Consider the following 17,872-nt stretch of genomic DNA (forward strand, 5'->3'; position numbering starts at 1 on the left):
AGTGAGCAATTACTTGTTTCAGCTTCTTCTTCTCCTGTGTGATCCGGAGATTCTGTACTAGAGTCCCACCGGGAGGAGGCCCCGGATAAGCGGAAGAAGATGGATGGATGGATGGTAGAATTAGAAACATATCTGTTTTTATATCAATATTTTAATCAATATTTTCAAACAATGTAAGTTTCATAAGACTGTATGTAAAAAAGTATATTTAATAGGCTACTCGGTCAAAAGAGTTAACACAACTATAAGCCAAGTATACTTTGAATATTTAATTATACTTTTAAGTATATCTCGATCAAAAGATTGAGTACAAGTACAGGCCAAATATACTTGGACGTTTCTCTCAGTAGTCAAGTACTGTTAAGTGAATCATAAAGTATATTTCTGAGAAGTATATAAAATGTAGTGACATTGTAGTGACAAAACCATGTTTTTTTCAAGTCATCTCATAATTAAAAGTAAATTAAAAGTCACCATGTAATGGAAGTTTTGGCCTACTTGACTTCTGTATTGTGACATATTTCTGAGTGAAACCACTTTTCTTATGCGAAAAACTATAGAGCGGGACTTGACTCGGGAAGCTTTCTCTGCGTTTGCGGAGTGGGTGCTGGTGAACTGCAAATCTTTGTTTGAGGAGCTGTAAAGTATTTTCTCAATTTTATATTTTCAAATGCATTCAGTCTAATTAGAACATAGAAAAAGATGGTGCCGTTGATTAGTCTGCTATTTAGTCTCCTCTGTTTCGTAGCAAGATTATTTTCTCATGTCTACTCATGCTAGCTTGTCACTCTAGTCCAGTGGTTTTCAATCCTGTTCTTTTGGACCCACTTGGGGACCTGAGCCAGGAGAGGAGTGGTGAGTAAGAAGGTCAGTGCAGCATGATTAATGCCAGTTTCTCATTCCAATAATTAGCATGGAGTGACAGGATAAAAGCCACTGAGTAACTGGGGAAGGTGAGAGAGAACTTGGTGAGCTCGTGTCTGTGTGCTTCTCTGTGGAGAACAAAGCCAAAGGAACTGTTCAATTGAAGGGTCAGTGTTTATTTTGTTGAGAGAACTGTTGGAAAAAAGGTACACCTCTGTCTTCTCCTTGCCCTGAAGAACAGTCACAACAATTATGAGGAGTTTCGCTGCACTATTTTTTCATTCTAAACTTCGTGTGACAGTATTAAAACAAATAAACTGTGTGAGTAACCTGATATCCTTAAGGTAAGTCATTTGATTTGTATAAATTCACTGTTGAACACATTTTCATCTATGAGTTAAACCCACTAAATACTATCATACAACTTAACTCATAGAATTTTGACACCTAAACCTGAGATAAAGAATTCAAATCCTTTTGGAATAGTATTCTCCGGCTATCATCCATATTCCTTATAAACACAAGCTAAATTACTGTGAACCAGAAGGAACTTTCAGATTGGTGGAAGATTTCTTTGGGTGGAAGTTTAAAAAAAGGCAAGTTTATAGTAACCATGACTGTTTCAATCTCTCCTGTAATCTCTGTATAGGACTGTGAGCACTCAGAAGAGGACATGTCCACTACTCTCTGTCCATCCCAGTCGAGGGCTGGTGGATGAGAAGTTTCAGATTGTTGTAACAAATTTACCACCAAGTCAAAAGGTGACACTACACTCTCTACTTCAAACAGAGGATAAGGACTTCTGGGAGGCATTTGGACACTACATCAGTGATGAACACGGAACAGTTACAGGTGTGTGGTAGTCTAAATGCATGACTTACAAAAAGTTACAATTGTAACCAAAGTTTCACTGGAATACTATGTTTACGATAGTTATTGTTACAGTTAGAATTAAAAGGTGCAGATGACACACAGCTCAAATCTCTATTACTTTGAGTTACTGAAACCTCTCATGAGATGTGCACAGAGCAGAGCATCTCTCACACTGGCTGTTTCTCAATTCCAAGAACCCAAAGAACAAACTTGCATTCTTGTGAAGACCACTCTTCCCAGGCAATTGAGATGTGCTGAGATCTTGTTGCTTAACAGACCATCCCAGCATATTATAAGTAGTGGCTAATGCACAATTAATACAACATAACACAAACAAATGTCACAACCTATTAAAACACTTATTTCATATTTATTATAGACATTATTTTCATATAATTTATATCCTTTTATGTTACCGCGTGTATTTATGAAAATAAGTAGCCTATGTGCTACCTATTCTTTTTATGTCAAGATTCTTTTTAATATGCCAATAAAAATACTGCAGGCTTTCTTCAGGTTACCACTCATTAAAATTAAACAAAAAAAATGGACAAATGTTTACTTTCACAAGCTGTGAAAGTTTGTATTTGCAAGCTTGAAACGTGAGAATAAGAAGTTTAAAGCTTCCGTCCGGCGACTGCCTGTAGCGTCCTCTGGGATTTCTAACGGTTCAATTCTCTAAAGTCTGCATCCGATGCATTCTCGATATCAAGAACATATCCAGGTACTTTCATGTGTCCTCTGTACTTGCGTTCTTGTGTATTGGAATTAAACATCTTTAACAGAAAACCTTGCCATGAACAGATCCAGCAGCCGAAGGAGACCCAGACTCAATATGGATGGTTGACCAGTTACATCAAGGAAGTTCTGTTAGTTGTCTTATCTTGTTCCCTTTGATGAAGTTGCAGTCAAGGACATTTTCCGTTTTGGACTCATGAACCCATTAAATCATGGCTCCCTGGAGGGGAGATCGATTACAGTTTATGCGACTATATGGACTATGCGCTAATGCTAGATAGGTCCTCTTTCACTGTTGGGGAAGTTGAGGAGGACTCTTCCCCTAAACCTTTTTTGGCCGCTATGCCTGTGTCTTCAGACAAGATGGCCGCTACGCCTGTGTCTTCAGACAAGATGTCCACCTTGTCAGAGCCTCTTCCCATCATGGCTGCCACTCAAGAGCCTCTTCACAACATGGCCGCCATACCAGAGCCTCAGCTGTCACAGATGTTTTGCCAGAATCTCCAGCCATCATGAAGATTAGAGTCTTCAGCTGTCATGGACATCACATCTGTGTTCCTGGTCGTCATGAGCGCTGCACATGAAGACATTAAGGCTTTCTCTAGGCACTTGAGACTGGCTTCAAGTCTGTGGGAGGCCCCACTTTCTACTGCACTCCCTGTTACGGCAATGGCTATTTGTTGGGTTTGGACTGTGCACTGCACTTCAGTTGAAGGGTCTACTCCAGAGCCTGATCCAGCCCATGAGTTCGTTCCAGTCCCAGAGCCCAGCTTCATAACCTATGAACTTCCTGTCTGCCTTGATACGACCAAGGAGGTCACCCCTGAGATCCCTGTCTGCCCTGCGCTCTCACGCTAATTTGCCCTGTTTAGTAAATCTGCCTCTTAAAGCCTAAAAAACCTCCTGCTGTCTTTGTTTTAATGTTAATCAAACCACAAAGGGAAAAAAAAACTTACTGCTCTTGACTAAATAACTTTTGTAACTTTAATAAGAATGAATCTATATTTAATTTATACAGTGAAGACTATGCAGTGCTATTTTATTAATGATTATTAATTTTCTTTACCTGAAAATTCGTTCGAAGCTTCCCTGAAAAACATAAAAATCAGTGTTGTTTTTCTTTTCTTCTTTTTTTCTATTGAATATGTGCAAATATATATTTGTCAACCATGGTTCGAAATTAGATTTTTTGTTCTTATATTATTACTGACAGTTTGTCTTTAACAATATTTGAAATTTATTAGCTAGTCTAGTAGCTTTTTCACAACCTTAATTAGTGTGTGTTGCCAGAGTGACTGACCTTGAGCTATGTTAAATTTGCTTTATGGAACTAAAATCAACTGATTTTCAGTTTTCAACAGCTTTCGCACTGGAGGAACCTTTTCATAGTTCTTACAACTATTGGCGGACGAGTCGGATTTTGGCGCATTCGCACAGCAGGAACTAGGAACTATTGTAGTTCTAGGAAATCTTTTGGAGGAACAAATCTAGCTCCTACTTCAGAGTAGGGTCTAAACCAGCACTAGGAACTAGGAACTATCCGTGACGTTAGTGTTTGCTGATTGGCTGAACGCACGCAAAAACACCAGCACCCGCCATTTTTTTAAAAAGGCTGTGTAAACACACAGATTATAGTCTATATATTTACTCCAGAAACTAACTCAGTGATAAAACAGTGATAGATGGGCCTTTTAACCTTTACAATGAGGAGAAAATCCAACACAACTTTAAGGGGACCAAGAGAAATGTCTCCGTTTACTATCGTAACCTTGGTTCCCTGAGAGGCGGGAACAAGACATTGCGTAGCTACGCTGGGGGAACTTCTCCCTTCTCCACTTTTGTTGAAATCTTATAGGCTAACACCAGCTTTCATTCATTCATTCATTCATTCAGCTTGGAACAGTTGGCCACTTGTCGTGAAGTATGCAAATACTGATAGGCTGGCGGGCAGTATAAAATGCATGGGCGCGACAATTGCGTCAGAATCACGACTGAACGCTGCACAGCTGATCGAACCGCAAACACGGCGGCTAACGCAATGTTTCGTTCCCGCCTCTCAGGGAACCGAGGTTACGATAGTAACCGGAGACATTCCCTTTCGAGAGCAGTAACTCTACATTGTGTAGCCATGAGAGTAGTGAAGATAAGCCGGGGAAAACGGGGCCAAGAGCCACGGAAGAGACAGACAGTCAGCCAATAGCCGCACCGCTAGAAGTGCTCGCATCTGATAGGTGGAACTAGACCAATGAGACATCATCCCTGACCCTATCAAAATTGCATATACAAACGCAATGGAAGCGAAGACTGCACTGATCCAGAGCAGACAAAACAATAAGCACTCAAGCATGAAAGGAAACACAGTGTCAACAGCGTTAGCGGTAACAACTGTATTAAACACTATGGCCATATACACAGTCAACAGCATAGCTGTAACCACTTAGCAGACATACCTCTAGACCAGGCCCACGAAGAGGCAACAGCCCTCGTTGAATGAACTCATATGTTAGGGGGGACAACCTTTCCCTGGCACGCGTAAGCCAGCATGACAGCATCCACAATCTAGTGAGAAAGTCTCTGTTTTGAGACAGTTGACATCTTTCCCTTAGTACAGCAACCAAAGCACACAAAAAGCTGGCCCAACTGATGGAAGGCGGCCGCGCAAATCACATACATCCGCAAAAACCCTGACAGGGCAAACATCGCTCTGAGCGTCAGCGTCACGCGAGGATGACAGCTCAGCAGATAAGCGAGCAGAGACATATCCTGTGCTTTAGGCATGTAAGTTAGCCCTGTCTCGGCCGGAGAGTAACACTGCAGTCGCCGGGTCCGAAACAGAGAATATATTACCGTCCGTTTTTTTTTTTTTCAGGGAGAGCACCTTAATAGCAATTGAAACCAAGAGCTTGAAAGGTGGTAGAGAATGAGCCCTCAAAACTAGAGCTAGATCCCACAGCGGCACTGAAGCCGGTCATGAAGTACATTATCTCCTCGCTCCCCTGAAAATGTGACCACCAGAGCATGCCTTCCGATTGATTGCCCGTAACCGGGGAATGAAACGAAGCAGTAGCTGCCACGTATTCCTTCAGCGTGGGTGCACTCACATTATTTTCCAGTCTGTGCTGCAGGAAGCGCCAAACATCCGACATGGGGGGAACCACCGGGTCAACATCAGTATCCTGGCCCCATTTACACCAATCACAGTGATTGGATATTGTTCTTCACCATATAAAAGAAACATTAAAGCAAGATGTGTAATAAAAAATAAAAAACGATTTGACAAATTTACAAAAATAAGGATGAAAGATGTTTGACAGGAAATGCATCTTCGAAGTCACCAGCGTCAATCGCAAAATATTAAATGTGTATAGAACAATCTTTGTGAGGGCGACTGGCAATGGCTGGTTCTTGATTTTAAGATTCAAATCTTTAGACACAGCACACAACACAAATTTAAAGACAGACCTTTTCCGTTCAGTCATCATGACCAAATTGCATTCAAGCCTGACAGTTGTGTAGTGTGTTCCCGGCTTAAGGTGTTTGAATCATGTTTCAAACGACATCATTTCAGTTACCTTCACCAAGGTGGTCCATCAGCCTCAATCAAGTTGATCAGGTTGACAACCAACCCACTGATTGGATCAGCCAATGGTCATAAATGGTCAAAACTAACTAGAAACATATGAAAAGCTGGATTTAGCTGGATCTTCCAGCAGTTTTCCAAACTCTGCAATCAATTAATTCAGCCTACTGTACCTTCTCAGCAACAATGTCCATTTATTTGTATAGTGCTAAGACAACAGTTAGGTACTGTAGATGAGGAGGATACCTTGTAAGAAACCATGATTCAACATGGAAGTCCAACTCCTGACTGGCACATTTCTACAGATATATAATTCTACAGTATATTTCTCGAGCGAACAATGATCCAGACATTAAATACATGATGGTGGATATGACCTATTATATATACCTTAGGGACCAAAGATGAAAGTTTGGGAGGCACTTATGAAGGAACAGAGCCAATGGGGTTGCTGTGGAGCATGAGACCCGTACCAGGAAGTCAACAAGGACTCAGGTAGATTAGACTAGAACAATGCTTTTTATAACCAAGTTTAAATTCTGATTTCTTTTTTATTTGAGAGGTTTGACACTCTCTTCTGTTACCTAACTACATACTATTTTCTCCAGAATACGCAAGAGGGATGTTCTTACACCGATGGTAGTTCTCATTTCAGTTTACAATGGGCATCTATCTCAAGGCTTCAGCCAGAAACCACCCCTGGCAACGAGTGTCGTAGAGCGCTGGCATTTAGCACCAGGTGTGAAAAGGATAAACATCAGGGAGGAAGAAGTACATGGAACACTATTCCTACCTCCAGGTATGTACACGCACACACACACACACACACACACACACACACACACACGCACACGCACACGCACACACACACACACACACACACACACACACACAAACACACAAACACACATTAAATAACACATTTTCAACAATTTGGCTTTGGTTTATATTCTCTGGTATTTCCAGGGGTCAATATCTATTAAAGAACTCATGATAATTGCTTGTGTGTAAAAATGACTTGCTGTGTGTTTCTAGGCCCTGGCCCGTACCCAGGAGTGCTGGACTTGTGGGGAGCAGGTGGTGGTTTGGTCGAATACCGTTCTGCCCTGCTTGCATCTCATGGCTTTGCAACTATGGCACTTGATTACTTCGCTCCAAAAGAGCTGAGATTGGAAGATGTTGATATTTCTTACTTTGAGGTAATTTTGAACTTTTGACAGTCTCCTAATGTGGATCAACCTTGGCATTACATTTGATGTGATCTGGCATTATTAGTTGCCTGTGTTTCCAGAGGATATGCTCAAAAGAACACAAAAGTACACAAAAGGTTAAGTCAATAACATTGATTACATCATTACAATGGCACCTGTCAAGGGGTGTGTTTTTTTACACTTCTTTAGATGGTCAGGCTGGGAGACCAGCTTAAGCCAGGTGAGAGCAGCCAACCCGCTTAGGCTAGTTTTAGCTGTTTTTTCAACTGGGAGTTCTTGAATTTTATGTGTTGGAAGCAGGAAAAATGGGCAAGTGAGAAGATCTGAGTGATTTTTACAAGGGCCAAATAGCGATGACTAGACAAAATAGTAACTTTGTTTGTCAAGAAGATAGCTGTTGCTAATATGCCTTTCCAAAGTTTGTTTCTTGCCTTGCCCCGGTGAGGCTGCTATACCGTTCAGCACATGGCTGTGGATCTTTGAAAATTACCTACAAATTAATGAAGCTACAGGGGATGCCTGGCCAAACAAAATACAGAGAGCTGTACTGCTTCACTGCCTTAGCACAGAGGGACAATGGATTTTATACTCAATACCTATCACATGTACAACATATAAGGATGCAGAGGAAGCAGTGAAAGCCTACTTTGTGCCAAAAGCTAACATAGTAGCTGGTAATCACTCAGTGAGTCAGGCGCCTCCACGAGACAAGAATGTGCTCATCTCACGAATACGTAAGAGGCTTTTACTATAAACTGATCTTACACTGGACAGAGCTGTTATGATAGCACGCCAGATTGATCCTGCAGCTAATCAGGCTAAATCTATTTAATATTCCCGCCAAGTTACCGCCCCCATACAAGCGGTGCAGCACACAGTAAAACACAGAACAAGGGGAAAACCGTCACATGCACCTCTTATTTCTGCTCCGGTGGGGAAGAGGAAGTCATACTTTCGCTGTGTAAATAGTGTAAAAAAGATTTGACATTACGTTAAACTTTGCCAATCACAGACTGTGACAATCAAACTTGCGCGAGGTACTGTACTCAGAATATTCCCAGCAAAGCTCGCACCCCAAAGTGACTATATCTACTATATCCATAGCGCATAAAGGACATCAGGTGAGGTGAGAATTGGTGGCCAGAGATAGATGCTCAGGTTCATGATGCTGTCCGTTCCTGCCACATGTGTCTGCTCAATGAAAAACTGTCAAGTCACATCCGAGGAGCAGGATGTTCTGCTGGCTGTGGATAGGACACTGCTGCATTCGCAATAACTTTACCTGATTATTACAGCAAATGGCTGTAATGAGATCTCATTTACTCACACAGTCATAATGGATTATGTGGTTTAATTTCTTTCATCAGTCTTCACCTGCCATAGAAAACCATTGAGTATTGTAACTGATATTGGTGTTCAGTTTACATCTGCTGCTTTTGCTACTTTTCTGTAAAGAAGGAATATTCGACCATCGTTCCTCTCTCTAGCCGGCAGCTAATGGTGCTGTAGAGACGTTCAACTGTGTGCTCAAACACAAATATCCATCCAGCTACATCAGGCATGGAAACCTGTGGTAACTGACTTCTTGTACCATGTACCGTGCCACTCCACCTGCTGCAACTGGTACTTCACCCTTTCTGCTCCTCTATGGCAGGCAAATGTGCACAAATCTGTCTATTTTGCCAGCTGCTCCTGTGCACACACCAACTGACATGACTGTTCGCAAAAGGGTTATGCGGCTGCAACAGAAAATAAAAAACTACACTGATGCTAAGCGGAGTTCTTACACTCCTTTCCAGGAGGGGGATAAAGTGAGGGCATGAAACGCCTTACATGTTCCTAAGGGACACAGAATGTTTACTGATCCTCTCACGGTTGCCAAAACAATTGGGGTGCGTACATATGTTCTTAGTGATGGAAAGACACAGAATGCTTCCCATCTCACTGCATTTTCAGGCGCACCAACAACTCTGCCTGAGAACACTGCTCACTACACACACACTCATACCACTAGACCCAAACGTTATTTTCAGAAGCCTGGGTGGTTAAATGACTAAGTTACTAAAATCTGATGTTCTTAAAAAAGGGTGAAATATATTGTTGACTAATATTTTGAAAAGGAAGCCAGAACTGTCTGAGGGCCCTATCTTGCACCCAGCGCAATTGACTTTGTACACCGATGCATGTATCAATCCTATTTTGCACCCGCGTACAGCGGACTTTTCCCTCCACAGTCGCATGTCGGTAAATTAGGGAATGAACTTGCGCTCCTGGGGGCGGTTCAGCGAAAAGTGGAGGCGTGTTCCGGCGCAAACGTTCCCTGGTGCTACTTTGCAGTTTTAGAAAACAACTCTGACCAGGAAAAACCTAGTCTGAAGACAGTGGCGCGTTGCGCATTAGTCATATGCTATTTTAAGGGCGCGTGCTTGGCCATAATGTAGCGTGTGAACAATGCGCATACACTTTGATTCTCTAATCTAAACAGACGCAGCAGTTTTCTATTTTTGCATATCATACAATATTATACGGAAAAATATTAACACACGAGGGAAATCATTGTTGTGTCCATGTAGATGGGATATAAATATAGCTTACACATTTACCCAAATTATTATACGCCTGTTTAACCGAAGCTAATTTGGGTGGGTTTCTCCCATCCCCATACAATGTCACTTCTCTGTCTTTTACGGCCCTGACGAGAACGTCGGTGTCCTCGGCTGTCAACCGCTCCTGGCGTGCACCTGGCAAATCCACCGTTATAACAGCAATTCGCCATAGAACAAGCGCGCCTGCTCTTAAAGGGAATGTGAGAGGATGCTCTGATTGGTTTATTTCACATTATGCCCTAACCACACCTATGAATAATGAAGCTATTTCAGACCAACCCATTTTAGATTTGCGGGATCCGCCCACAAAGTTAATTGCGTTTCGGCGTTTGATACTTGCGTTTCCTATCGTTAAAATAGGGCCCAATGTATGTGTTGCATTCTGATGTAAAGTGTGTAAGAAAAGAAGTGAAAGAGTAAACGTTTGTTTCTCATGTCTCGTCTGCTTTATTGGTTAATAACTCCTGACAGATATAACAGAGTTGTTTTCCCATAAAGGAGTTTTTATAATGCCAAATTTCGGTCTATGCCAACTCCAAATTCTGTGTAAAGTTTGTCATGACTGGCTCTTAATCCATGAAAGGAAGGAGATCACACATTGGATAAATGCTGGAAAAGGGTTAAATACATAACAAATCAGAAAAAAAGCCTTGTGTGCAGCACTCTGCCCACAAGGCTAGTGCTCTGACCTGGGGTGACCCTAGTTAAATTCCTGGCTTATGGTCCTATTCCCTTGTTTCTCTCCAATTGTTTACTGTCTCTCACTGAATTTTCCAATCAAAGGCAGAAAGTTAAAATAATTCATATATAAACATTTTCTCTAAGTGGTGAAACAAACCTCCAACCATCACCCTAAAAGCAGAATCCATTGAGTTTGAGTATATGCAAACCAAAATTGGGTTGTGTGGTGAACAGTTGATTAATCTTTACAGATATGTGCGTTTATATTTGCGTGTACATGTTTCCTGTAGAAAGCATACCAGATCCTGAAGAATCATCCAGCGGTACAGACGGATCACCTGGCTGTGCTTGGGCTGTCTTTTGGAAGTATAATCTCACTCAGTATTGTGGCCTACTCCAATGTCATCAAGGTTTGCTTGGCCTACACCAGTGGTCTCCAACCTTGCTCCTGGAGAACAACTGTCCTGCAGACATCAGTTCTAACCCTGCTCCGACACATCTGCCTGTAATTTTGAAATAACCCCTGAACACCTTGATTAGCTGGTTCAGGTGTGTTTGATTGGGGATAAATCTGAACACTGTAGGACAGTAGCTCTGCAGGAGAACGGTTGGAGACCCACACACATGAATCTACATTTTGAATGCAGATATATTTTTCTTGTATTACATTGGTATGTTGATCAGTCTTTATTTATTGTCTTTTAGCCCCAGTGCTGTGTGTGTATTAACGGAAGTCACCTGATTCCTTTTGACAAAAACCTCTTTGAACTCATTGAGGAGATGAAAAAGTGAGACACAGAAAATATGTTATGGTGTTATAGTGTTTTGCCATTTTTGTTATTCAGTGTGGGCCCAAAATCTGAGCACTTAATTCACACTTAAAAGTGTAAAAATTAGACAAGTACTGCATCTATGTTATTGGCTTTCATAGAACCACAGTTACATTCATAACTGGCATTTTATTGTATGCCTCCTGACTGTCAGCGAGGCTTTTGGATGACCACATACCAGCATAGGAAAGAGTGAAAGACACACGTCTATCAGGAAAGAAAACTCTACTTGGGAGAACTACAGGAACAAAAACTGTATATGTTTTTGGCATCCGTCTGTCTCTGGAGACAATGGAATATGCGTCAAGGAGTCTCTGTGGTTGGTTTGCAGTGCCTGCTGTGACTGTACAGTCCGATTTTAGAGCGGCAGGCTCTGTTACAGTAGCTGCAGGTGTAGTATGTGCCTGGGTCTGTATCTGTTGGTGCTACTGTATGTCTGCTGATGCAACCCTCTGCTGTCTGCGCTTTCTTCGCTCTTCCCACTCATACTTTCTTTTCTTCTCAGACACCTGCTTTGACAGCTTGCCTCCATCTGCAGCGATCTGCAGCTGCTTGACGTTGCCTGCCTTCAAGTCTCGTTTACAAACGTCTTTGTAGCGAAGAACAGGCCTTCCTGCAGGTCTGGAGCCCGTAGCAAGCTCGCTGTAGAGTGGATCTTTGGGTATACAACCATCCTGCATGTGACTGGCATGGCCTAGCCAGAGCAGGCGTTTCTGGGAGAGTAATGCAAACATGCTTGGTATTTCCGCCTGGGCCAGGACGTCCTTGATTGGGACACGGTCTTGCCAGGTGATGCCCAGGATTTTCCTGAGGCAGCGCAGGTGGAATGAGTTGAGTCTGCGTTTTTGCCGGGAGTACAGGGTCCATGCTTCACTACACCGTAGATTAGAGTACTGAGAATGCAAGCTTGATACACCCTCATCTTGGTGTGGGTTGTCAGCATGGAATTATCCCAAGCTCTCTTTGCTAGGCGGGCCACAGCTGCTGCTGCTGCCTTGCCAATCCGAGTGTTTAGCTCGGAGAGGTTGCTAGGGATGGTAGAGCCAAGATAGGTAAAGTTATCTACCACTTCGAGACTGATGGTGAGGCCAAAATCTCTACAGGCATCCGCAAAGCGGCTGATGAGTTGTTGCAGAGCTTCCTCAGAGTGTGCAGTCAGGGCAGCGTCATCTGCGAAAAGCATCTCCCGTATCAGAACCTTCCGCACCTTGGTTTTTGCTCGGAGGCGTGCGGTGTTGAAAAGGTTTCCATCGATTCGAGTGTGGAGGTATATGCCTTCTTCTGATTTACTAAAGGCGTGGGTCAGCAGCAAGGAAAAGAGATGCCGAAGAGCATTGGAGCAAGTACGTAGCCCTGCTTCACTCCACCTCTGATAGGGAATGGAACAGAGGAAGAGCCATCGTACTGGACAATGCCTTGCATTTCATCATGAAAAGAGATGACGATCTGCAGGAGCTTGTAGGGGCATCCTATCCTTTGCAGTAGAGTGAAGAGGCCTTTTCGGCTGACTAGATCGAACGCCTTAGTCAAGTCGATAAAGGCGATGAACAATGGTCGCCTCGGCTCACAACATTTCTCTTGTAGCTACTCACATCTACTTTGACTGGTGCGTCCGGGGGAGTCGTTAAGATAACATCTCTGTGAATTACCTGGTTTTCCTCATTCACTCGTAGTTTATCTACATTCCTGGAATAACATTTTTAGTGCTAATCATTAGTAAAATATTTACATTGAACAAATTTACTCGATATTACTGTTGTTTACAAAAATGAGCATAGTATTACAGACAGTTATTTCAGTTTACATTGTTTTATCATGTGGCTCCATAATAAATCTGAACACTTAAGTCAAACCAAAAAGCTTGAAATTGGCCAAATTGCCATTTATGTGAAAGAAAAAGTGTTTACAAAAATATGTTTTATAAATAGACATCGGTACTATGCTCAAAATGTACATACACAAACTTTCGGGTTGTCAAAGATTACATTTATTTACGCATATTATTTTGTGCTCAAAGAGCAGGGAGCAATGAAAACTGTGAATGGAGACTCTCCAGTGCATCCAACTCTCAGCTGACTGTGGTAACATCCGTGCCATGTACTGTATGACGGCATGAAGAAGGCCTTCGGCCCAAGCGTAATGCTTGGTAACACCCCTAAAGTCCTCCTCGGGAGACATTATAACAGATCGGGGCAAACAGATGGAGAGATGGGTGGAACATTACCAGGAACTTTATGGAAGAGAAAACATTATCACCACCTCAGCAGTTGAGAACACCAACCTTCTGCCTGTCATGGATGAACTAGATGCTCCCCCTTCTATGGAAGAACTTTGTAAGGCCATCGATTCTCTAGCCTGTAACAAAGCACCAGGCAGCGATGGTATTCCTCTAGAGGTCATCAAGGCTGGGAAGAAGACCGTTCTTCTTCACCATTTGCATGAGCTCCTGTTACAGTGCTGGGAAGAAGGAGCAGTGCCCCAGGACATGCGTGACGCCACCATCATCACTCTCTATTAAAAAGGAGACCGTAGTGACTGTAACAACTACTGTGGAATATCCCTTCTCAGCATAGTTGGGAAAGCCTTTGCCCAGGTAGTACTAAACAGGTCACAGTCACTAGCAGAACACATATATCCTGAAACTCAGTGTGGATTCAGAGCAGGGAGATCAACAGTTAACATTATCTTCTCACTGAGGCATATGTTGATATTATGGATATGTTGATTTATAGTCTGTTTTGCTTATTTTTTATTTTCTTGCAATGCCAATTGTCTGTTTTTATTTAAATGCTCACAGGTTGGGAGAATAAAATGTCCACTTCTGTTGGTGACTGCAGGTGATGATCAGGCTTTTCCTGCAGTTGAATCTGCTGAAGATGTGAGTTACATTTCTTATGTATTACATTGTCTGCTGTTAAGATAATAACTGCACTGAAACCGTTGTAGTAACCTTTTGAAACTGTTTTCAAATGGCCTAAAATTGGATAACGTGCAAAAAAGTTTTTTTAAGGTTAAACAATGGAAATGTTTTTTTAACTCTTTCCCCTCCATTGGCGGAATTTTCCATCATTTATGACACAATGCTTCCCAGCCATTGACAGAAATTTCCTCCAAACCATGTTTCCACTGTTATAAAGTAAGGGGGTGTTATTACATCTTCTGAAATAGTACAGAATCTCTGGATCAAAACACAGAAGCAAAAAGAAGCAGAAACAAGCAATAAAAGCATTGCGTATGCACAAGTAAAATAATGCGATCATCAAACATTTTGAAGCTTGAAACATGAAGCTTTTTGTTCAAAATGTTGCTTACTTAATGTTGATAAGAAAAGAATGCATAAAGCTAAAATAAAATGTTTTTTTTTGTTGTTGTTGATGTTTAAAAACAAAGGCTCTGTTCTTTATTTTGATATATTGCCTGTTCAGATAGTCATACAACAAAATTGCGATTTTGCAACAATCACACCATGCAAAAAAATGTTGTATGAAAAAGACAATGACAGCAACTGTCAGTTTCATTCATTTGCGTACTAGCAAACAACAGGATGATTTAATCACTGTCAGTAGCTGTTTCCATCCAAAGTTGCGAATTAAACTTACAGTATGTGCAAAAGAGAGAAACGAGAAAAGAGAACAATATCGTCACAGGGAAATTGCATTATCAAATCAATTTTGATGACAGACAAACCAACATTTGAGATGAATGAGCAATGAAACTGATCCACTGGTTAGCCCAGTTATCCAATCACATCCTTTGTAGAGGTGAAGTCACATGAGTTTTTTGCTGCGCATTGAGGGATTTATTCAGTAAATGTGTTTCCATCGTAGTTTATTCTCATGTCTTTTTATCAGATTAAAAAACAAATGAAAACGATAAAAAATGCTGGTGCTTTCAGCAACTTTTATTTTATTTTAAAAAAGGGCAGGGAAAGAGTTTTTGTAATGCATTTATGTAATGGAAAATTAAAATGTACTAACTATTAATTTATTAAAAAGCTTAAATAGTTTGACATCATTTGGATCCCTGATATTTACCTTTTAAACCCAGATGGAGATGATGATGGAGAAAGCAGGAAATCGGCACTTGTTGGAAGTCCTGACCTATCCCGGGTCTGGTCATCTAATTGAACCGCCGTGCTCACCTCACTTCCGTGCAACTAACTTCAACCTACAGTTGACAAAACAGAAAGGTATACCGTATGCATGCATAATCAATAGATTTTTTTTATTATTGGCTTAATGCCAGTTCTAGGTTTAATTTGTGATTGTGTGTGTGTCTTTGAATTCTGATTTACATGGTGTTGTTGCTGCAGTTGTCATTCTATGGGGTGGACAGACCCAATCACATGCGTACGCACAAGAGGACGCATGGAACAAGACATTAGCATTTCTGCGGGAGCACCTCTACTTCAATGAAACACTGCATTATGGAAAAACATCTAGCTGTGTCATATCAGCTGTCTGAGTAACTTAATTTTAAGTTAACCCCTTTACATCTAACCGTTTTAAATCTCTAGGGTGTTTTTAATTGATGACATGATGATATAATGTTCTTATGATGGCCAGCTTAAGGAGAAATGGTATTGCATTTTAGTTAATTTTCAAATGAGTTTGTGGAGAGATGCTTTTCTTTAAAGATTTTACTGACCTATGAACAATCAGCAGCAAGCAGATACGCACAATACATCACCAAGTGTTTAAGCTACTGTGTCTATTTAACCAAATATTGAATGTATTTAGGGCTTCAAAACTAATCGATAAATATTATTAATAATTAAATGTATTAGTTGTTTAATAATAAAAAATAATAAATACAATAGATTATTAAAATAATCAACAACATTTAGCGATTAATCGTTTAGCAAATGATCACGTTTGCACAGAAACCATTTGCCAGCCATATCACTTTACAGTCGTGTAGCGAGTTCAGGACCGTCGCTAGTGGAGTAAAAGGTATTAAAGATTCTAAGGGCCCCCGCGATTTCAATATATGCATCATCATATATAGGCTACACAAAAATATATAGGCTTTCAAAAATACAATTAGTTTGCATAGCATTGCATTTGCTGTGTATTGACCAAGTTCATAAAACAATGTTTATGTTGGTAACAACATACGTAGATGCCACATTCTACTGCTGCAGACACGTCAATGCATCTGCCATCTTGGAACGGTCTCCACAAGTGATGAATCAAACATTACAAGAGATTAATTAACTGGCGAAAGTGGCTGTAGAAGCTGTTCTTCCAGCCCTCAGCGAGTCAGGCTTTTACAGCCACTACTTCCTCGTGCCAATGAAGGATGGCGGCCTCAGGCCCATCCTCGATCTCAGACATCTGAACCGCGCGCCCTTATGAAGTGGGCGTTCAAGATGTTAACATTGAAACTAATCCTCTTGCAAGTGTGCCTGGGGGATTGGTATTTCTCAGTGGATCTGAAATACACCTACTTTCATATCCAGAAAGCCTCCCATCACATACCTTTCTTGAGATTCACGTTCGAAGAGGTGACTTACCCGTTTACGGTCCTTCCATTCGGACTGGCTCCGCGTGGATGCATGGATACGGCCCTCTTCCCCCTGAGACAGAAGGGAGTGTGCATCCTGAATTACCTCGACAACTGGCTCGTATTAGCCCAGTCGGAGGCCAAGCTAGACACTCACAGATCCTTACTCCTCAGCCAGTTCCTGGGAGCAGTTCTCGACTCAGCCCAAATGCAGGCCACGCTCCCGCCAGATTGAGCTCTGGGGATCCAACAGCTCGTGGTGTCTTTCAAGGTCGGGGTTTTAACCCCGTGTTTCAACCCACACTTGGTGTCACGGACGTCTGAGGAAGGACCTCCTTTCCCAAGCGAAAGGAATGATCTGGAACCCCAACCAGAGTCTCGACAGAAGCCTATGGACCTTTCTGCAAGGGCCCTAAACCCTATTTCTGAGGCTAGAGCCCCATCCACTAGACGCCTCTACGCCCTTAAGTGGTCTGTTTTCACCGACTGGTGCGCAGCCCGGAGGGAAGACCCGATGTCCTGTGACATTTCACTGGTACTGTCTTTCTTTCTGCTGGACAAGGGTTGCACCCCTTCCACGCTCAAGGTCGATGTGGCGGCCATAGCAGCACGCTCCTGTGGCCGGCCAGTCCGTAGGCAGGAACAACCTGTTTTTTCACTTTCTGAAGGGGTCCAGAAGGCTAAACCCGCCTCGCCCCCTCACGGTTCCTACCAGTGATGCGCGGGTCAATGTATAAACAACCCGCACCCGACCGACGTTTTCAACTAACCCGCCCGCAACTCGGACCACAAAAAAAAAGAAAGAAAATATTGTACCCGACCCGCTTCCTGACCCGCGTTTTTTAAAGTAGCTATTGTAAATGCTCATCGCGTCATGGGCCATAGACGGAGGAACTAGGGGTGCGCATTTTTCTGAATGCTGTATGATATAGCCTAGTGTTTTGTAATAAAGGCTTGATTTATTCATTTATTTCGTTTCATTTT

General features: G+C 42.0%; 1 protein-coding gene across 1 annotated transcript; it reads left to right on the forward strand.

Annotated features, from left to right (window-relative positions):
* Positions 1-544: 544 nt before the first annotated feature.
* Positions 545-15,942, forward strand: LOC307004055 (peroxisomal succinyl-coenzyme A thioesterase-like; the record flags this gene model as incomplete). Its single annotated transcript, XM_079622997.1, has 12 exons — positions 545-639; positions 1,514-1,716; positions 6,451-6,550; positions 6,664-6,854; positions 7,091-7,254; positions 10,844-10,963; positions 11,259-11,341; positions 12,324-12,420; positions 12,519-12,650; positions 13,545-13,856; positions 15,431-15,572; positions 15,696-15,942. 12 exons carry the CDS (start codon positions 545-547, stop codon positions 15,845-15,847), a joined length of 1,791 nt encoding a protein of 596 aa, XP_079479123.1. The 3' UTR covers positions 15,848-15,942.
* Between the last annotated feature and the right edge of the window lie 1,930 nt (positions 15,943-17,872).

The sequence above is a fragment of the Phoxinus phoxinus genome (assembly GCF_949152265.1).
Source record: "Phoxinus phoxinus genome assembly, chromosome: 9".
In the NCBI taxonomy this organism is placed as follows: domain Eukaryota; kingdom Metazoa; phylum Chordata; class Actinopteri; order Cypriniformes; family Leuciscidae; genus Phoxinus; species Phoxinus phoxinus.